This window comes from Bacillus rossius, chromosome 1 (genome assembly GCF_032445375.1).
Source record: "Bacillus rossius redtenbacheri isolate Brsri chromosome 1, Brsri_v3, whole genome shotgun sequence".
Classification (NCBI taxonomy): Eukaryota; Metazoa; Arthropoda; class Insecta; order Phasmatodea; family Bacillidae; genus Bacillus; species Bacillus rossius.
Window position 1 is genome coordinate 197198486 of NC_086330.1, and position 23569 is coordinate 197222054.

Below are 23569 nucleotides of genomic sequence, written 5' to 3' on the forward strand. Positions count from 1 at the left end.
TTCGTTTTTCAGTAATATCGGCCGAAAATTAACAAGCGTATCAGAAGTCGGCAGAAATGCCGATTCAACTAAATATTGCCAAAATCGGCTTCTTCAGTACAGCTCTAGATTTGATGACATGAGTAAATATATTTCAGACTTCAAGATATTGAAAAAGACTTTTATTTCCATGTAGGTTTATTGTGCGTATGTTTTTTTTTGCAAGTGTAAATTGAATTAAGTAAAATGCTTCTATTTTATTACTTTCAATTGATTAAACTTTAATGACCAGTTACAGATATTTATGACACTAATTTTGAGGCTAAGCAATTTTACTAAAGCATTCCAGCCACGCAGGTTGCCAGCGAGAGACGCTTCTCTTCTGCTGGAAACACTATCTCCAATTGTACAGCTAATTTAACTCCTGAACGTGCAGAACAAATTATTTTTCTGCATGATAGATTAAAGAACAGAATTTAATACTCTATAACAATCTCTCTCAGAATTATTGTGCTGAAAAGTGAAAATATTGAAACAATGTGAATGTACTTTTCAAACAACATGATTTTTGGTGCTAAGTTTGTTGAAGCTCAGTAAGGACTCCAGAAAAATTTACAAGGATGAAATTATTCCAAAGATATGTTACATTTACACAAACATATACGTGTAAACTGTGGTTATGTAAGTTGGATGATATCAGTTACTAATGAACCAATGGAAACAGGTAAGATTCAATGGAAAAATTATTTTTTTTCTAGCAGTGCAAAATGTAAACACACTCTGTAAATAGTTACCCAAAATTAATAAGCCCACTTCATTTTAATACTTTATTCAAACATTATACTAAGTTTAAGATAAAAATAATTTCCCAAAAGTGTAACTGTACCGCAAAAGCTCGAGCTCGCTCGAAGCTCGAGTTTTTTCAAGTAGCCTCGCTCGATCTCGGCTCGAAGTAAAATTCTTAGACTCGCAGACCTCTCAAAATTTTTGAGAGTCAAAAAGCTATCTGACCCTTCATCACCAGAACTTCAATATCAACAAGCGATAGTAGACCCGCTTGAAAAAAGTTCTGATCATGAAGATCCAGAGCACCATTTTCGAGAAGATTTAGCTTTTCCTGGAACCTCGTCTGCATCTCCAAAATATTAAAGAAGAAGTTGTATCAGATAAAATGTTATCATCATCTTTTAGAGAGAAAAAAATAGATTGATATTTCAAAATGGCTGCTTATTATTGACTATGGAACAAATGACGAAATCCTTCTTCGAGGCCCTGTTAGTAATGAAATGAACAACGAAAATTACCCAAAGAATTGTGACGGCTGTCATTTTTAAAATTCACATTTTGAAAAAGTAATGCCAAATGGGAAGGTATTTAAAAGAAGATGCCTCATGTACTCTAAATCTGCAGATAAAGTATATTGTTTTTGCTGTCGTTTACTTAACACAAACCCCAACTCTAATTTGGGAAAAGAAGGATTTGACGACTGGAGACACTTATCAACGCATCTGAAAACAAATGAAAAATCCTCATATCACAGACTTGCTATGAACAGTTGGATACAAGCGTCGATAAGGTTGAAGAACTTCTGAGGAATAGACAAACAATTACAAAAACAGATTGAAGATGAGAAATCGAGATGGGTTGCTATCCTCGAAAGAATGCTGTCGATAGTGTTCTTCTTGGCAGGCAATAATTTGGCGTTTAGAGGGAGCTCTGAAACATTATATACCCCTAATAATGGCAACTTCTTGGGTTTGGTGCAATTATTAGGAAAATTTTATAAGGTGATGATAGAGCACCTCCGCCATGTTGTAAATAAAGAGACTAATGTCCACTATTTCAGCAAACACATTCAAAATGATTTAATTGGCTTACTTGAAAGTGAAGTTCGAAATAATATTGTGAATATGGTAAAGTCAGCTATATACTTCTCTATCATTATGGACTGCACTCCAGATTTAAGCCACATTGAACAAATGTCACCAACATTCCGATTCGCTGACAATGAAGAAGAAGTCGAAGTGCAAGAGTGTTTTGTTACTTACAAGCCAGTAAGTGACTCTTCGGGAACAGGACTCACTGGCCTCTTTCTTGATACGATTGTACAAGGATTTGATTTAGACATGAACTATTGTAGAGTTCAAGGCTACGATAATGGAGCGAATATGATAGGAGTGTACAAAGGTGTAGAAACCAAAATTTTAAACCTTTATCCTCGGGTATTTTTTAATCCATGTGGCTGCCACAGCTTGAATTAGGTGATAACCAATGCAGCCAACAGTTCCGTTAAATCTGTTTCTTTGTTTGGAATTCTCCAAAGACTATTTGTTTTATTCTCTAGATCAACCAAACAATAGGATGTGATATCCAAGCACATAGATGAATTATCGTTAAATAAGTTTGCGAAACTCGCTAGGAGAGTAGAGTTTCTATTCTTGCTGCTATTCGCTTTAACTACACTTCACTACGTGAAGCCCTTCAAAATCTTCACGAAGAAACTAATGACTCAGTTGCAGCATCAGAGGCATTGTTGCTAAATCAGAATATGGAGCAATTTGAGTTCATAATTACAATGGTAGCTTGGTATGATATATTTTTGACGTGACGTGTAATAAATCGATGAACGGTGGCTGCACGCACGAAAAATTGTCCTACTACGGATATCCAACTACGGATGTCCCACTACGGATGAGTTTACGCATGCGTGGCATCTCTCTGGTATGTTGCAGATGGTACTGAAAACTCGGCCGGCACGTGGTGGCGTACTGCTGAGGTTTCACCCCGCCATGCTGCAGGGATAGGCGGGTCGCGCCGTTTGGATCACGCCTGCGCATGTCGCCACACACGGCTTGGGGCAGACAACAACATAGCGGGGTTCGAGGTTATTGTTGTGCACCGTGCCACGGAAGTATATTTGCAAGGAAATGGTGTTCTTACAAGTACATATTATTTTTATTACTAGTGTAAATCAGTATATTTAAACAGTGTTGTATGAGTATTGTTTTAGCTGTGTAACTAAATATTTATTGCTGGTATGATACTTTTCACGCTTTAGTTTGACATTGGTAATTATTTGTCAGTTATTATTTGATCAACTAAATCACACACCGTATTATAGTTATGAGCCCAAGAGCGTGTAAATATTTCGAGTTCAACAGTGAATATGCTAGTTAAAAGAAATTCAAACAAATATTGTGCGTTGAATATTATTAATTTATAACATCTGAAACAATATCTTAAATATGGCCTCGTGGCCGTGCGGTTAGCATGGCTGACTTCCAATCCAAAGGTTGTCGGTTCGAATCCCGGCAGCTGGGAGTTTTTTTTGTACTTGTAAAAATAAATACGGCGCACGCAACATTACAAAAGTAATAAATATATTTGAATTAATAAATGCAAATAAAAGTAAATTTATTAATTAAATTGTACATTTCATTTCACTCCTTTGTATCCATACAAAATAGTGATAATTCAATAAAAATGATCCAATTTTATTCAAAAAAGTATGCAGAGGTAGATTTTATCATACAAAAGATAGAAAAATTAAAAAAAAATTCTTCCTCAAAGAATATAATATTTTTAATGCCTAAATGGTTTCGTTGCAAAAACCTATTATGGATCAGTCTCAGGCCGAATATGATATTTCCTTTTCTTCTGGATCAATTATTTCATCAATGTTTTGTTATGACGTCACGTTAAACTATTGTCCGTAAACCGACTTTACAGACAACCAATTTTATTTCAAGTAAACGTTGTAAGTAAAGCTATGCAGTCTGAAACTATAGACTTACCCAATGCATCGCAAATACTGAAAAACTGATCGGAATTCGTGAAACAGTACCGTAGCTTTTCCGCAACTCTATTACAGCTAAGGAAATAGCGTCTCTAGCCGAAATAAATCCAATTTTTTAGGCAGTCAGATCGCGAAGAAAGAAACTGTTATTTCAATGCGAAGCCTTAGATGAAACACCAACTGATCCGGAGGAATTATATAAAATGAACGTTTTTTACCCGATGATAGAGACAATTGAGAATACATTGGTTACACATTTTCAACCACTGTCAAAATTCAATGATACATGGTCTGTTTTATACGACATAAAATTAATTCTAGAAAAATCCATGTTGGAAAAAGCCTGTGCTGATTTGAAAATCACTTTAACCGATGGAGAAAAATGTGACATATTTGGTCATGAATTGGTTGAAGAACCTGTGAGTCTGAACCCATTATTAAAAGATCTTCCATCAGGAGAGCCAATAAAAGTTCTTTTACTTATAAAAAAAAATTATTGGCAAGATATTTTCACGAATGTATGGACAGCACTTTGTATCTTGCTAACTGTACCTGTAGGCCTAACTGTTGCCAAAGGAGAACAAAGTTTCAGTAAATTAAAACTTATAAAAACCTACCTACGGTCTACTATGTGTCAGGAAAGATTGTCCGATCTTGGAATATTGTCTATAGAAAATGCTATTGCCCAAAAGTTAAATTATTCAGACTTGATAAAAAAAAATTTCAAGTGCTAAAGCTAGAAAAGTAATTATCTAAGTATTTTTTAATATTTTTACTACATAGGTACTCATTTGATTTGAATAATGTTTGCATGGAACATAGAATAAATAAAAGTTGATAATCATTATATTTATTGTTATTATTTTTCATTTGTCCATCACATCACATATAGGTACTCGCACAAACTGGTAAAACAAACTTTTCTACTATTTGACATTTTTGACAGCAGTAATTTGGCTTAATAATCGGAGGCGGCTGCTTTTTCTGGTGCAAAATAAAGCAACTGCTTTAAGAGAAATTTTTTTTATTTAGAGAGGCGCCACTTTTAGATCTCGCACCACCTAGAAATGTTGATTGGACCGGCACTGATTAGGCTTTTGAACATTGCGAATCAATCCACTGAAGAAGAACGAAAAATCGCAAGAGAATAGCGCCGCGTTAGTATGGCCCGACTTCGTGCTTCTCAAACACAAGAGCAAAGAGAGGCAGCCCATGAAACGGCTCGGTTGGCAATAAGAATTCATCGAGCTTATCGCACAGATCAACAGTTAGATGATCTTCAACGCGCAAGAAGAGATGTTCAAGTGTTGATTTGAATCGAGCAGTGTTTCTAAACGACTGCACAATTGATTACAACTCGCATCCTTTCGTCCGCATTGGTCCAATGAACGTGGTTTGTGAACATTGTGGCGCATTGAAGTTTGCTGCAGTAACACCTGGATTGTGTTACCTTAATGGCAAAGTACAATTGCCATTATTGACTCCGCCACCTGAACCATTGCATTCATTGCTTTGTGACGAAACACCAGAACCACGATATTTCCTAAAGAGCACTCAATAATACAATGACTGTTTTCAAATGACTTCATTTGGGGCAAACATTATCGAAGAACAGGGATTTAATCCGACATTCAAGGTAGGAACTTTATTTACTCTGTATTTGCCTCTAAAATATATAAGGCATGCTAACATTTCAAAAAATTTGTGATTATAAACCAGTAATACTGAATTTGCATTCGACTTTACAGATTCAAGACCATATTCACCATCAAATTGGATCATTGCAACCCCTTGAAGATGCATAGCATTAATTCATACCAATATACAATTGGAAAGTGAACGTGAATACAATCCAACATGTTCAAACGAATGTACCCCTGTTGAACCTCCAACAGAAGGAAGTGTATGATACATTAATGAAAGCAACTGATGATGGAAATGGTGGCTTATTTTTCCTGGATGTCCCCGGTGGAAATCGCAAGACATTCCTCATGTCACTTATTTTGGCCACTGCTCGTGCGAGATCCGAAATTGTGGTAGCAGTTGCTTCTTCTGGAATAGCGGCCACACTGTTAGAAAGATGCTGTAAGGCTCAATCAGCTTAAAATTGTTGTTAAACCTTCAAACTACTGAACAACCGACTTGTAACATTGCGAAACACTCCACAATGGCCAAAGTTTTAGTAGATCTAAAATCATCATCTGGGACTAATGCAAAATGGCGCACATACTCGCAGAACATTGAAAGATCTGCGCAATTGCTCAATATATTTTGAAGGCGCAATGAGGCAATTTCTGCCAAACACTGCAAGTCATTACAAGATCAACTGCTGCCGATGAAATAAACGCTTGCCTCAAATCATTAAATCTGTGGCGCTATGTGAAGAAACTTCAGCTGGCAGAAAACATGAGAGTTGCATTGCTGAACGATCCATCTGCTGAAGATTTCTCCAAGCAATTGCTGACTATCGGTAATGGCCGTGTTCCTGTCGACGAATCGAGCGGATTGATTTCATTTCCTCCGAATTTTTACAATTTCATCTTATCGAAAGACGAGCTCATCAACAAAGTTTTTCCGAACATCATTGCTAACCACAAAAATAACAAATGGTTGAGTGAGCGAGCAAATTTTTGGCAGCACAAAGATGTGGGTGACTCAAATTTCGTAATTCAGAATCAAATTGTTGGTACTCTGCATTCATTCAAATCTATTGACTGTGTAACAAACGAAGACGAAGCCACCAACTATCCAACTGATTTTTAAACTCTTTAGATGTGCCTGGCTTACCAACGCACAATTTATAAATGAAGGTTGGCTCAGTAGTCATCATGCTTCGAAATCTAAACCAACCAAAACTATGCAATGGAATGCGTTTGGTGATAACTGATGACCAATGTGATTCACATGATGATACTCAAAGGAAAATTCAAAGGTGAGGAAGTTCTCATTCTGAGGATTCCGATGATCCCAACCGATATGCCCTTTGAGTTTAAATGAATTCAATTTCCGATTCGTCTTGCATTCGCCATGACGATTAACAAATAACAAGGCCTATCCTTAAATGTTTGTGGTCTGAATCTAGAAAATACATACGATTTATTTGTTCTTGGGCCTGACAACAAAACGAAAAATGTCGTATATCATAAGGTGCTTCACTGAAGAGAATCAAACCGAGTGCAACCCATGCAGCAAAATACATAACTTCAATAAAGCAAATGTCTTGCTGACACGCCATTGAAATACTTAATTTTTGTACTTTTATTGAATTTTTAGTATTCATTTTATTACGTTAATAAAATCCTAAATTAAGTTTAGCTATAAGTTAACACGGCATTCATTGACTGTTAGGCGGTACGAAGTTCGCCAGGTCAACTAGTTACTAAAAAATAACTGTACTTCAAAATGTCCAATTACCAATCACAGGCACTTAAAATTGTTTATGTCTGTCAAGTTCCACAGTCCGCACTCCTCACTGGAGCTAGGCTCAACAGTGGTTTGCCCCTTACCTCGCGCCTGTCCACACACACAGTCTCGCGCCACTTAGTCGCACTCTCTCGATCCCGTCACACTGTGTCGCGTTGCTCTGTGTCACGAACCCTCCAAACTCTTGGAACTCGCTCAGAACTGTCGCGGAACTCTTGTGCCCGAAAAGTCCAGAAAGGCAGCACCCATTCACGTCACTCTGCGCGGCGGCACGCGGAATTCCCAAAGCCGCTCAGTGTTAGATAACAGCGTGGAGGAAAGATGCTGTGCGGGGAGAGTAATCCGGCCAAACATGCGTGGCATGCCTTACATCAGTGGATGGACGTGACACGGCATATGACGCCAGTGGCAGTGTAGGGCCGTCAGCCAGCTCCAAACCTGGCATCGTGGTCTGGTGTCTCGCGTTCGTAACATGGCCCTCTCCTTAAACCTGTTCATTCCGAACAGGTAAGACTGTATGTACTGTTGTGGACCATGCTGCGAAGCCATCATACACATGGGGCAAGTGTACTGGATATGGTCTACTTCTTAACAGATGTAACATTGCAGCTGTCCTCCGACTCTTCGGGACCATAGGTCAGCTTTGCGATTACTATGGGTCTCGCTCTTCTGAACTTGCTGCCATGGCGCTTCCCTTTCCATCGGGCAACCCTCCCCGGGCATGTATCCATTCCGGGCATCTCCCTTGAACAAGCCCTTGTCGGCAAGCAGAACACCCTAGGCGACTTCCTACTCCTTTAACACGTGATCTGTCACCCTCCTTAATCACAATTTTGCATAGATGTCTTTCCTCATTCGGTTTCCTTACACAATTCAGGCAGTCATTCTGGACATGCCCTCAGTCTCTTCTTTGTCGGACCACTAGATTGTTCTCTTGTCCAAATTGTTGCATCACAGCATTGTCCTCTCTTGGATTTCCTACCACGATTTGGACACTCGCGCCAGATGTGTCCTAGTTCTTTGCAGATGAAGCACCGCTGTCGTCCCCTTGTTCTCCGAAACTGTGATCCATTTAACAGCTTCCTTCGTGTTCCAAGTATAGTCTCTTTGTTATTACTCCAGCGGCCATTCACTTGGTGGTAAGGTTATATCACAGCATGTCTGGCTCTGATATGCATGTTCCTTGAAGCAATGCAGGTACCTTCAATTTCCAGGGCATTAACAAGAGCATCGTGGATATTTTAGTGGCGGGCCAAACAAAGAGTTTGCTGAACCTCCGCATCTCAAGTCCATCTATAAAAGCACTGGTGTGAAGCAGTTGCTCCGTTTTCCGGCACTGTACAGCCTTCCTTCCCCTCCTTTCCCCTCCCCTCTCCGCCATTCCCTTCCCTCTCCATTTCCCCTTCCTTCCCCCTCTCTTCCTCTCTTACCCGCCGCCTCACCAGCGCTCTCTGTCGAGTGTTTTTCCGGGCCTATATATTCTCCAGCCCCTAGCGTATTCCTCGCAGTCGCTCGGTCTCTGGACTCGAAGGCTGTCCCTGCGGCGGTGGCGCTGCGTTCTGGTATGTACTCGGCTGTGAAAATTAGCGTCTGTATTTTAGTATGAAGTATTATACTGGCCTGCGCGTTGTGGCCGCACCTTCATTTTTGTATTTTTGCCATGCAATGTGATGTATCGTAATTTCTATCAATGTTGGACCCTTCAGGTCACTTTGATTTGAGTTTCTTTTGCTCACGCCAAGGACTGCCCGTAGCTTTGTGTACTATTTCTGCGGTTGTATATGGGCATGCCACGATGGCATTGGACACTTCTTGTCAAGCCGCATTATAATTTCTTTCTTGATTTTACTTTCAGCCTAGCGGCCCATATTACTTGTTTGCCACTTCCAACGCTTCGCTACTATGTCCGCTTTACTCTTGCATTGTTTTAATTGTATGAATGATTCTATGGTTTTGCGTCCCGCGGGAGCACATGAGGAGTTGCCCTAATGATAATTATAAACTGTTAACCTGAAATTATGTATGTCATTTACCATTTTCGCTGTAGAGGCATGTTATGAATAAAATCGTATTTTTCTAGATATTTATATTTTTTTGCTAAAGCACCAGCTTCCCACTGTCGTTGGGTTTTAATGTAAAAACCCCCTCCCTGCCTTGTCCTTGTCGGTTGTAGTCAATTCTTCTACAACTTCTGCGCAACTCTGCTTCGGCAGTGGTTTTGCTATGGCTTTTGTTTGTGTTTTTCATGACCATGAGCGGCTCGGGAGTCAGTTGGATCTACCGGCTTCACCGCGATGACTTGATTCGTTATCTCAAGGAGAACCAGCTGCCTGCCGCGGCAAGCGACACCGTGGCCGACATGCACGCCTGGCTCGTTCAGTTCATACGTGAGGTCAGTGACGTCCCGTCTGGTGTTCCGTCGGCGCAGGCTACACTGGAAGTAAGTCCGGCTCCCGATAATTCCTTTTCCCAAAAATTGTTTTTCTCTGTTCTTAAATCCCTTCCTGTGTTGAGTGGTAGTGAGCCCAGGCCTATTTTAGATTTTCTTACAGGCTGAGCGCTTCGCTAAATTGAATTTGGTGTCAGCTGGCGCCTTTATGAAGCCTCTGCTTAGTAAGTGTACTGGCGTGTATGTGTCTAGGTTAACAGAGACTATCGTACAGAAGGTAGATTTCCATACATTTAAGATTTCGGTACTTCGTGCTGTGTGTCCGCCGCGTGTCATGGACGCGTGTAAGCGCGATTTGATTTTCAGGTTTCAGCGTCCTAATGAGTCAGTTACTCATTATATTGATGAGGTTGTCACCTATGCCGATGTTCTGGAGATTGACATTGCTGAGCCTGAGTTAGTACAGCTTATTTTAGGCAACTTTGCACCTCATGTGCTTACCCACTGTGGTATGTTAGCCCCACCTACCACCTTTGATGCCTTGCATGCTTGGGGTAATGAGGTAGAGGTGCTGTTATTAGCGGTGTCTAAATACAAGGCTGAGTTCTCGCCTCCTCCCAGGTCTGCGTCCGTGTCACGTGTTCGTGACAGGGGATTTCACAGCTTACAGGTTACCTCAGACTTTCATGGCGGTGACGCACACGATGCTGACTTTAGTGTTTTACGCACGTATGAAGATAATAGTGTTCAGCAATCTTTTTTTTCACCACACTTTCATGACAGCTCACGTGCGCGGCGTTCACCACCACGTAGGTTTGACAGCGGCTCGCGTCCGCGCCTCCTTCCGGGCGGCGCGGCTAGGGTAATTCCTCCCGGTGTTGTCAGTCTGCCCCGCCTTTTGAGACTACGCAGCCGCATGGGCGTTCGGGCGGCACGGCTAGTGTAATTCCTCCCGGTGGCCGTCAGTCCGCCCCGCCTCCTAGGACTACGCAGCAGCGTGGGCGTTTGGCTGGGGGCGTTTGACTGGGGGCGCAGTTGTCAGTTCCGCGCAGCAATTACAGGATGTTCCAACACACACTCACGCTCGTTGCGCAAATTTTTGTGAGTTTGGACATGTGACTGAGGACTGTGATCAGGCATGCATTGATGTTAATGCTCGTAGATGTTTTTCTTGTAAGGGATTGGGTCATTACCGAAGTAATTGTCTGGGAAACGGCCATTGACAGGACGGAAAAGAGGCAGTTTCTGACAATTATAATAAGGCTAGAGCTCCTTACGGTTTTAAAATTGGGTATTTAGTCCTATGCAGGGCATTTAAATTGCCTAAGTTGGCTGATCAGTTAAATGTGAAGTTACTTCCTCCTTATGAAGGACCTTATTGTGTCGACAAGTTATTGGGTGTCAACACCCTTTTGTTAAGGTACTGTAGGCGCAAGTTTAAATTCCGAAAGGCTCAGGTAACCCAGGTGAAACCTTTCGTTAAATAGATTTTTATGGGTTTGTTGTAAGTTTTTTGCAGTATTGTACTTTTCATATGAGATTAGCCTATTGGCCTGTTGTTAAGTGTTTGTGTTCCTAGGAACTTGTGTTTGAAACTTGTGTTTGCAGCTTGTGTTTTGTTGGGTTCGTGCGTGGTGTTGCGGGTTCCTTTTCTTTTTTTAGTTTGGCGCGCCATCCTTTTTCCCTCTTACCCTTGCTTGCTGTGCCCGACTTCTGCCAGCGATCTTCAGCTTCACCTCGCCGAGAGACGTCTCCGTGGGGCCTTCCGTTCATCGCCTCCTCCCTACCGGTGGTACATGCCTATGAGAGCCCATCGTGCTACCATGAGATTGCATGGCGGCTTCCTCGTCGCGTGGAGGCTCGATGCTGTTTCGCCGCTTCTGGGTCTTGGAGAGCGACCGCGTTGACTCCGGCTGAGTGCCTCTCACACCGCCGTGAGTCCATGGCTGCCCCTACCCCTTGCTTGGCGGGTCTTGGACATCATAGCTGACCCCTTCATCAGCCTGCTAAGGCAATGCGACTTGGTGTTCCCTGCTGGAGTCCCCTCCCATGGCTGGGTGGTTGCAACTCGCGGGGCCGCCCTGCTCCGAGCCCTTGTTCTGGGCTGATCACCGACTTCATCTCTGGACCTCTTACTTCGTACCAGCTGCTGGCTGTCGTATACCGCTGTTCTAAAGACTTGTTCTTCAGCGTCCTTCGACCTGCGTAGCGTCTGACTACGTTTGAAGCCATCTTGTTGATCGCCGCGGCGATCCTGAAGCTTGCTGTTCGATGCTGTCACCAGTTTCCAATTTCAACGTTATGAACTTTCTTCATTGTGTGGATCTTCTGGCTCTCAGGGCAGGGACACTTTAGGGAGGGGGGTTGAAGCAGTTGCTCCGTTTTCCGGCACTGTACAGCATTTCTTTCCCTCCTTTCCCCTCCCCTCTCCACCTTTCCCTTCCCTCTCCAACTTCCCCTTCCTACCCCCTCTCTTTCTCTCTTCCCCACCACCTCACCAGCGCTCTCTGTCGAGTGTTTTTCCAGGCCTATATATTCTCCGGCCCCTAGCGTATTCCTCGCAGTCGCTAGGTCTCTGGACTCGAAGGCTATCACTGCGGCGGTGGCGCTGCGTTCTGGTATGTACTCGGCTGTGAAACTTAGCATCTGTATTTTAGTATTAAGTATTATCCTTGCCTGCGCGTAGTGGCCGTGCCTTCATTTTTGTATTTTTGCCATGCAATGTGATGTATCGTAATTTCCATCAATGTTGGACCCTTCAGGTCACTTTGATTTGAGTTTCTTTTGCTCACGCCGAGTACTGCCCGTAGCTTTGTGTACTATTTCTGCGGTTTTATATGGGCATGCCACGATGGCATTGGACACTTCTTGTCAAGCCGCATTATAATTTCTTTCATGATTTCGCTTTCAGCCTAGCGGCCCATATTACTTGTTTGCCACTTCCAACGCTTCGCCACCATGTCCGCTTTACTCTTGCATTGTTTTAGTTGTATGAATGATTGTATGGTTGTGCGTCCCGCGGGAGCATATGAGGAGTTGCCCTAATGATAATTATAAACTGTTAACCTGTAATTATGTATGTCATTTTCCATTTTTGCTCTAGAGGCATGTTATGAATAAAATCGTATTTTTCTAGATATTTATATTTTTTTTGCTAAAGCACCAGCTTCCCACTGTCGTTGGGTTTTAATGTAAAAACCCCCTCCCTGCCTTGTCCTTGTCGGTTGTAGTCAAGTCGGCTACAGGTGGCTAGCTGCTAGTGGAACTCTATTGGTGCTTCTGGGTAGACGAGGTGCAGGAGTCGCTCAATGTTGGCTTCGAATTCTTGGAGTGATTCTGACAATCTCTGTTGACGTGTCTTCAGGGCTGTTCTATACACCTCACTCATGTGCTCAAGGGCCTCCACTAATATTCCATTGTCATTCTGGTCTGGAACTGGTATGGTCTGCAGCAGCTCTAGTGGAGATCCTCTCAGGGCCAAGACAAGTGCTGTAGCCTTTTCTTCCTCGTCCCAAATGTTCACTTCAGCAGCTGCCTCAAACTGTCTCCTATACACTGTCCACGAAGATTGACCATTGAAGGTTGGTGGCTTGAATTTTGAGTGACCATTCGCACCTTCCACCTTTACATCTCTGGAGGAACTACTCCGTTTTGTAGCAGATGTCATTGATCATCCGACAGCACTCGTCAGTTACCACTGCTACTCACTATATGGTGGCCTGCTCGAGTTGAGCTAGCTGTTGCGCCATCAGTTCTTCATGTTCTGCTAGATGTAGCTGCAAACACTGCACTTTGCCTTCCAACTGGATGTTGGTTTCATCTATATTCTTTTTAATTTCTTCTTGATTCTTCTTGATGTCCTCTATATCTGTCTTCATAGCATTCTTCATCACCTCTTGGCAGTTATAAATTTTATTCTTGGGCCTTTTTCATATCATTTTTCAATTTAAGCTCGTCTGCAGCAATCTTTCTCGTCCATATACACTACCAGTCTGTCACTATCACTTCTGTCCTACAATCTACAGTGTAATTTGACCTACAAGCTAATCTAAACTTCTACTGAAAACTAACGCTAACTTTATTACAACCACACTCTAACTAGTTCCTAACACCAATTTTAATAAAAAAATTTAATTCTATTTATTTTTTAAAATTCTCTATTAACTATTCATAAATTATTTAATTAGTGCTATCTCACTTCTGACACCAAAATGTGGGGAGAACTGGGTTCGTTAGGGATAGCCCAATGATGTTTTATTAGTTTTATTAATTACTAATATTTACTTTACTAATAAATTAATAACTATAATACAAAAAGTCTAATCAACTATCCCTGGCACTTAAAAATGTTTATTCGCAAGTCACTCAATGTCAAATTTCACAGTCTGCACTTCTCACTGGAGCTAGGCTCAACAGTGGCTCGCCCCTTACCTCGCGCCTGTCCACACAATCAGTCTCGTGCCACTCAGTCACACTCTCGTGATCCTGTCACTCTGTGTCATGTCACGTCACTCTTGAGGGGGGTCTCTCACCCTCTCCGCCAATATCACACGTCTCTTCACTCTAGGAACTCTCTGAACTCTCAGAACTTGCTGGGAACTGTCGCGGAACTCTTGCGGAACTTCCCCGGAGGGCGGCGTCGCTGCTTAAGTACCTTAACGCCCTTCTCGAACAGACAAGTGCGACCCGATGCTTATTCATGCCACTCCGCGCGGCAGCCTGCAGAATTCCTAAGGCTGCTCAGCGATAGATAATAGCACCGAGGAAGGACGCTGTGTGGGAGAGGAGGGGGGAGGGAGCTATCTACGACACATGTAATCTGGCCAGGCGTATGTGGCATGCCTTACGTCAGTGGACGGCGCGTGATGCCAATGGCCATGCAGGGCCACCAGCCAGCTCCGAACCTGACATCGTGGTCTGGTCTCTCGCGTTCGTAAAAATATTATTGGCAAGAGAACAGGAAATAATTTTTAACAACTGCAGTAAAATTTAAACTGATAAATATAAAATATAAGTTTATTATTTTTCAATATTATTTTCACAGACATCTTCGTCGTCAATGTCCATCCGTCTGTCAGGCCATCCGTCCGTCCATACATACATGCATAGATACATACAGTGAAACTCTCATATCCACTAGACAGTATCGTCATTACTTCTAGTGTATGGAAAAAATAAGGTAAACATACTGTAACAACCCAACCTAATGCCCTCCCCCTTGGTTAAATGGTTTAAATATCATTTTAGTTGTACCATCCCATTTAGTACATTGGTTAGGTTTGCAGATATCACATAAATAACATATTTTTATTTCTTTTAAGAAAGTTTTCTGGGTTTTCTATATGCTTTATAATAACAAATTACTTTATTACATGCTTTTCAAGTTATTCTGATGATTTTCTTGTTTTGTGGTGGATGAGCACCTAGGCCTTATTTTTAACTGTTTGTATATTTACGTTTTTGTGGGATTTCATATATTTTTCTGTAGTACTTGGTTTTCACCATAATTCTTTGTCTAAAAGCTGACGTAATAGTTGGGCCTGTTGCGCAAGAAGGAAATGAGGGAGAGACGGAAAACTTGGCAACCGTGGGAAAAAGCTTTGGTGTGTGTCGGGAGGCTGTTCCTATGTGCCCATATTAGCTAGTAATATTTCAAGGTATTTTTGTAATTGGTTGAAAATGATGTCACTAGTTTTCGTGATTTTTTCTTGTGGTAATTATGGCCAGAAATGCCTTGCTACAAGGGGTTAGAAATTGTATCCGTGTATTGTTTTTTAAGGGCTGTGCTGTGATTGGCTGTGAGGTCACGCACCTGCAACTTCAGTCAGGAAGATGCGGTTGCATAACCTCTTTCATTAGTTTTTGAATGAGGTACCGAGTAGGTCGCGGTTGGGTGAGGGCTCACAAAATGAGATTATTATGTGAGTACAGAGAATTTAGCGGCTATGGTCCGGGCGCTACCTGTTATTACCAACCTTTTTTCATCTTCCGGAACTGTTAACTAGAAATTTAGACCACAGTTCGCAGATGTTAGCCCATAACAATGTCCTACTGATTGCGCCATTGTTCTGAGGACATAGTCCTTCGGCCTCGTACCATGAATTAATATATTCACGTGACTTAACTATGAACTATCTGTAAATATTCATCCTCTGGTCCATGTGAACAGTCGACGTATTTGTTTTGAAATTCGGGAAGAGGTTATATGCAACGTGTTTGAAAATTTTACATGTTCTTCTTTTTGTGGTCACAAGATGGCTACCACAATGACTTTAAATTTTCTTCAAGTATCAATAAAAATACGATAAAATCAGTTTGGTGTCTGAGACATTATTACAGTAAATAAGAGTATAATTTTTCTGGAACTAATATAATTTTTGGAGCTCAAATAGTTTCTTCAAGTGTTACTGAATTATGTTTGTCCACTTCAGGCTGAATTTTGAGCTAACCAGGTGATCTGGGGTGTGACAATTGGCTGCCCAATGTTTGGCTGGCACTAATGTCGACATACCCTGAGACTGAAATTTGGAAAAATTAATTAAGAGAAACATTTTCGGAAAATTGAACTGCTGTGGAGGTGTCTCAGGATCATCAGCTGTGCTGTGTATCATCAAGTTGAGTGAAAGAGGTCGCTGTCCACGCATTGCGGGAGGTACGAGAGAATGAGGTGTGAAGCCAGCAGCGGAATCCAGTAGCCAGTACAGGAACAACGCGAGACTTCGCAGGACGAGGACAGCACCAACACAGCATGCCATTTGAAGAAAAATTTTTAATTAAAACTGTTTTGTATTTGTAAAATAAGTTAAAACAATTTTATTTGTTTTTGAGGTTAATTAAACTGTAACATAGCAAGGATTATAAGTACTTCAGATAGTAGTGAAGGGGAAGATTTTGTGGGGTTTACAAAAGGTTTGGAAAATTTACAAGAGCAATAGAACTTTAATATTGATTTAATGGATGGTCAGGGCTTTTCATGTCCCCAGGCGATGGCTGACAACATGGAACATCCTGCAGAGCCAGTTCAAACTAAAATAATAGGGGGGTTAGAGTTAGCACTGCAAAGGTATAAATAAATATATATAAATGCTCTTAATTAATTTGTTGCGACATTTTCATTAACGAATAATAACATTGTTTATAACTAAGTTAGGCCAAAAAAGTCAGAGCCATCTTTATACTTGTTGCTAATTGATCGCGTTAATAATACACAAATATTTATAAACTTGTTTTGAATTATTTCAGTTGTGACATGTTTACAAACACGTCACGTTATTTATATTACTATCTGACAAATAGTAGGTACTAGAGCTGTAGCGAACCGTATGTATTCGGTATTGAGTAACGGGTGCGCCATCTAGTAACTAGTAACGAAACGTTACACGCGGCTGCATCTCGTTACTCGCATTTTTCATATGTTTTACGCATGCCCGCGCATATTAGATGAATTTACGTTACAAAGAACGAGGTTTGTTTACTAAGTAAAGTATAATTTGGAAATTTGTCGTCCAAGTTTTTTACTGTTTATTAAAGGTATTGTGTGTGAAGACAAAGTTTGAGATTGGAACAGAAACAACGTAAGAAAGTATTTTTTACAAATTAGAAATATGTATGTTTTTGTTTTTATAATCGCGTATTTTCACGTTTTTTTTTTGTTGTTATCTTAAAAGAGATAATATTAAAAAGCCGCTCTAATGAGATTTAATTGTTTCTTGGTTAACAAAAACTATTAATTATCAAATATTGTTAATTGTTTATATTCTATTTATTATTATTTACGCGACGTCATACTGTACGCGTATGCAATACGACTGGATTCGTTGCTGCAACATAACATAGCATGTTATGCTGTATCAGAAGTAACGAGTAACGTAACGATAGTAACGAGTACTAATTGTTATAGTAACGAATTCATACGGGTACACATTTTTTCATTACTTTTACACCTCTAGTAGGCACTACCGTATTTATTTCCGAATCGCTAGGGCAGTTTTCTTGTGACTTTTGTTTCGGTCAGTTGTTGGGGTACAGTAAGTCCTCTATTTACGTCGTACCGATTTACGTCGTTTCGGATTAACGTCGCTAATGTTTGAGTACTCATGTTTCAATTTAAGTTGTCGCCGATTCACAATAACGTTGTTTACAATGACCGTAAATCTTTATTTTAACCAAAAAACCGTATATAATTCGTTTATAATTCTTTGTTTCCTTCGGTAGTTAATTTATGCTATGTAGCGTAAGCTACACGTTCACCGCTTTATCTTATCATACATCATGAGGGACGCTTCCTGCTCCCCGCTGCTCTCCGCGCGGTGATGCAATACTACCAGCCCGCCCGCTCGGCCACCCACGTATCTCGCACGTAGAAGTGTTATCTACTTCCCGCAACGACACAGCATTTTCTCCTACCCCTTTTCTTCCAACTCCTTGGCACTTCAGTAGAGGTGTAAAAGTAACTAAAAAAAGTGTACCCGTATGTATTCGTTACTATAACAATTAGTACTCGTTACTTTGTATCGTTACTCGTTACTTCTGATACCGCATAACATGCTATGTTATGTAACAGCAACGAATCGAGTCGTATTTCGTACGCGTACAGTATGACGTCGCGTAAATAATAATAAATCGAATATAAACAATTAAAAGTATTTGATAATTAACAGCTTTTGTTAACCAAGAAACAATAAAATCTCATTAGAGCAGCTTTATTTTAATTTCTCTTTTAAGATATGAACAAAAAACGTGAAAATACGCGATAATAAAAAACAAAAACATACATATTTATAATTTGTAAAAAATACTTTCTTACGTTGTTTCTGTTCCAATCTCAAACTTTGTCTACACACACAATACCTTTAATAAACAGTAAAAAACTTGGACGACGAATTTCCAAATAATACTTTTCTTAATAAACAAACATCGTTCTTTGTAACGAATAAGCGCGCGCATGCGTAAAACATACGAAAAATGTGAGTAACGAAATGCATTCGTGTGTAACGTTTAGTTACTCGTTACTAGATGCCGCACCCGTTACTCAGTAACGAATACATACGGTTTGCTACAGCTCTACACTTCAGTCGCTATGATATCATTGAGTTGGCCGGAGTTTTAAACGTGCCGTTGTTAACTTTATCGTGATTAAATGTAGGGCTGTGCGAATGTGACTTTTTCAATGCGAATCAAATGTGAATCAAATAATTTCAAATATTTGCGAATAGCGAATAATTTGCGAATATTTTCTAATTAAGTTATAGGTATAAATCTAAATAATTTGTCAAAATTTGTCATATTATATATGGTTTTTTTTTTAAAGAGTAATGTTCTTTAGCTTTATATACATTTTTATTACTCAAGTAACATGTATATTTTTATGTCTCTTCTAATGGTTTAGTAATAAAACACAATCAGTGATATAGAAATGTCTTTATCAAAAGCCAAGCCTACACCTTGCCATCAACATTATGTAAATTGCAGTGCAAAAAGACCAATTCCTTCACATGTTCTGGATCCAGGCATTGCCTCTTGAAAGTGACAATGTTCCCAGAAGCAGAAAAACAACGTTCTGAAGCAACCTGAGTTGCAGGTATACTCAGGTACATCAAAGCAACATTCGCTATGTTTGGAAACTTTGTTTTACCAAAGTTTTCCCACCATTTCCACGGGTCACTTGTTCGGTGGATACGTTTCTCTGTCAAATATGTTTGAATTTCTTGAGCACAGTCACTGTCTTGTAAATCTTCGTTGGGAAGTTTGTCAAGTGCTGACCAAAGTCCTGATGTACTGGCGGAGGTGGTGGGGTCACCCAACTTCTGATTGTGTGTAGTATGTTGTTCACATCTTGCAATGTGTTTGATGTGCGCTTTGAGTGTGGCTTGTGCAACAATCTTGCTAACAAATGCATCTTTGTACCTAGGGTCAACAATCATTGCTACGAGAAATACTTTGTCTTCTATGTAATTTGGAAATTGTGCCAAAAGATGTTTTGAAAGACATTTCGCAAAAATAACTCCATCAGCCTTTTTATCAATGTAATCATTAAGGTGACTGTGCAGACATTTTAACATAGGAATAACCATGGAAGATGTTGGATATAAATTGCCACTTATTTCTCGAGTGGCATCAGCAAGAGGCTTAAGAATGGCCACTATTCCAGCCATCTGCTTCCATTCCGAGCTAGTTAACATTTCTGTGCTATCAGTGTTTATTTGGTCTGCAACCAGTGGTGCTTTTATTTGAAGAAGCCTCTCTAACATAGAATAATCTGACGACCACCTAGTGTCAACATGTTGTATCATTTCCAAAACAGGTTGACCCATTTGTTCCATCTGGCTGTGAAGGCTTTCCCTGGCTTTGCTGCTGCGTCGATAATGACCAACCACCTGTCTTGCTTTTGCCAAGAGATTTGATGCTCCATGACATTCGTGGTAGGTGTGATCTATAGACAACTGTAGAGAGTGTGCAAAGCAAACACGGGCTTTATCCCCAAACAGAAGTCGTGAAGCAAGCTGGAAGTTTGCTCCGTTATCTGTCACACAGTATATTGGAATAGTTGTTTCTGTTACGGTTATTCCCCAGGAATTCACTGACAAACTCAACTCTTCAGCAATTTTCTGACCTGTGTGTGATGTGTTCATGTTGATTATGTCCATCAGGAATGATTTGTATGAAAAATCTGAAGTGAGGTAATGGGCAGTGATGCTTACATAGCTATCTCCAGCCTTGGATGTCCAAGCATCAGTTGTAAGTGACAAACTGGACATACTTGTCATGTCATGCACAAATTCAGCTTTCAGTTGAGACCTTACCTCTTGTTGCAATTTTGTTACATAGTTGGTGGAAAATGTTGTTCTAGCAGGAATTTGATACTGAGGAGCTACTTCCTTCATCAAATTTCTGAAGCCATCTCCTTCTACAAAACTGTACGGTAAAAGATCTGTAGCAAGCATTCTTGCAATCTGCTTTGTAATTTTCTGTGCTGCACTGTGGTTGGGTGCCCACTTGTACTGCTTATTGAAAGCAGCTTGTACTGCTTATTGAAAGCAGCATCAATACTGAGCTGTGAAGTTTTGCTGATCTTGACAGGAGGAGCCTGCTGTTGCAGGCTGGCCATTTCAGAACAGTAGGTCTTCCATTCAATGGGGTGGGTGGACTTGATGTGGTTTATAAGAGGTGTTGTAGTACCTAATGACAAAATATAATGTTTGTACTTACATTACATATATACATTACATTGTCAGCACATTCAAATTTTAATTACATGAAAACCAGAGTTATATAATTTGTAAACGTAAAATTCATTAAAAGTTAAGTTAATTATTGGGTTCAGGGTGCAAGACAATTATTCACATTTTGTAAGTTGGGTTTCCATAAGCATTTCGTATTGTACTATTATCACTTAAAATAACTAGAACAGATTAGCATCGAGGCATTCTTCTCAAACTTTACCAAATGCAAACAACAAATACTAAAAATCATGTGTGATTGAAGACTGTTTTAATTGTACTCATTAAAGGAGACAAAGGGAAATAAAAATGCACATATCATGCAATCCTAACACTCTCTTATAAGCTAATTTCGAACTTACCTCGTTTAGTTTTATAGTCCTTCTTACATAATTTGCATTTTGCAAATGTCTTATCTTCTGATTGTGAGAAATTAGACCATATAACACTTCTTTTGCGTGTCAGTGCTGTATTAGTATCAACATCTTCGTCGTCGTTATTCATTGTACCAGTTGTATTTTGAATTTAAACCAGCGGAAACACGAATATCGTAATGCAGGAATCAAAAAATTACGTCCAGAACTTCACTTCTTCTGAAAATTAAAAACGGCAAAGAAAGTTTATGAAAGTAAACAGATCTTCTAAGTATCAGTTTTATTCTCCGCAATAAATATTCAAGCGATTAACAATCGATATATCGAAGAGTTGTTTTTTTACAACTGCAAGTAAGCATGGTCAATATTCGGTTTTCAGTCTTTTGGAATCAAACGTGTCAAGGCAAAATAATTTTTAATGAATTTTCTTTATCTTGTCTTTTTAATTTTATCTAATTATTTACGTAACATTTTCGGTAGTTTAAAAAGCAATTGCGCTGGAGCAATTCTAGCAACACAAGTCTCTGGCCATAGGCCGCTCTGGTGGCCATAACCACAAACGGACACGCTGTAGCCATGATGGCCGCTGTGCTTACTTTTCTATCGTTAAAAAAAATTCTCTAGATTTGTATTAGCAACTGGATATAATAAAATAATTATGCTACACATCACGTAAAGTTTGCAGTAAAATCGTAAGCATTTATGATAATTTTCACGCTACATTGGCTTTAACTGTTCTCAGTATGCCCATTTACCTAACCTAAAATTTTATGTAAGTAAAGGTCCGCTTACAGTTTTTTTTTCTTCCATTAAGTCTCTCGGAAAATGATTTCTCGAGGTTCGACATATTATTGTATCACACGTTTTGTCAAACAAAAGTAATATTTTAATACATTCGAAAACTTTCGAATATTTGAAATTTTCAAATACCTAATTTGGTTTCGAATGTGAATCGAATCAAATATTCGATTCGCACGAATGTTTGCAATTTCGAGTATTCGCACACCCCTAATTAAATGCGTTTGTAGTAGGCATATAGTATCAGCTCACTGCAATTTATGATTTTTTCTTCATAAGATGTCTTCCAAACGACTATATATCTGTTTTTATATTTCAATCAATAAAGTTAATAAATCAGCTGGTTAAATAACCATTCTATAAAGCTGAGAAGTACTAGTTGGACTTGTTTCCCACGCTGTCGGTTGTCATTTGCTGATAAAATTGCCCGTTGTCACGTCTGTATGCCAGCGCTTCCGGCCGACGTTGGGCCGTGGTCGGCCGGTGGCATGAAACATGGCTCATTTTGCGTCGTTTCTATTTACGTCGCGGTTTTCAGGAACGTAACCCCGACGTAAACCGAGGACTTACTGTATTTGTCCGGAAAAGGGGTGGTGATGGTTTGAGTTTAATCCCAAATTTATTTTCTAAAAAAGTTTACAGGTTTCTTTAAATGAAAAAAAGTATAGTTTTCCAGCGACTATTTCGTTTCAGGCGTACGTGCATTTCCGCACTCCTGCTTTTTTGTAAGGAATTAAATCGTCGCGCTACACTAGCACCACCTGTTAGCACATCCCGAACCAACATGGCCGCCAGCAGACAGCCCGCATCGACAATAGATAGCAGGACAATGCTGCGTCAGCCGCGGGCCAAGCCGAGTAATCGATTGCGGGCTGAGATGCTGTACTTACGTGGCGTGGTAGGGTATTCTGGTTATTTTGACGCCACAGAAATTAATATTTCGTTAATATAACCAGTTATTTCCCAATTATACAGGTTTAAACACAATTTTTATGCTATTTTCGGTTCATTTTTATTTTTTGGGGGCCAAAATTTGTGCAATTCGGTTATAGCGAGGACACGGTTATAGCGAGGATCAAACCTGGAACCGTGACACCTCGCTATAACGGGACTCTAGTGTAATTTGCCATGGGTCCATTCCACTGTAACTCATGCTACAAAATGACAATTAAAACTACATAATAAATAACACAGGACTGAATTATTTAACAAACTTAACTGTTAATATTTTTTATATAATGGTTATAACTTAAAGAACATAGTCATATATATTTTTGGTAACATTGATTGTTAGAAACAGAACTATGATTAAAGTGTTATTGGTAACTCACATTACAGTTCATTGACAAGAGTTTCGAACAGAGTTGAAAATGTGATTAATTCTCCTCTGGTAAACAATGTGTTGGCTTTAGGATTTTATATGTAACTCAACTAACTTATACGAACATATGGTAGTGTGACATATAGTTGTTTGTTTGTAAATAATAACATAACAGTTTTTTAAAAAAAGTAACTCATGTTACATCACACAGTAACTCACGTTACAGAGACAAAATATTGGTCAGTTTTATGGATATTGTTTGTTCTATTA

The 23569-nt window shown here is 39.9% G+C and overlaps 2 protein-coding genes across 21 annotated transcripts in view; both read right to left on the reverse strand.

Moving 5' to 3' along the window:
- The window catches only part of LOC134527213 (serine/threonine-protein kinase dyf-5), a 407519-nt gene that overhangs the window by 317378 nt on the left and 66572 nt on the right, over window positions 1-23569 (reverse strand). The gene's annotated exons all lie outside the window — the stretch shown is intronic.
- Window positions 18993-23125, reverse strand: LOC134527215 (zinc finger BED domain-containing protein 4-like). The gene is made up of 2 exons (XM_063359705.1): window positions 21169-23125; window positions 18993-20765 (listed from the first exon to the last, which is right to left on the reverse strand). The coding sequence occupies exon 2, from the start codon at window positions 20528-20530 to the stop codon at window positions 19025-19027; it is 1506 nt and encodes a 501-aa protein (XP_063215775.1). The 5' UTR covers window positions 20531-20765; window positions 21169-23125; the 3' UTR covers window positions 18993-19024.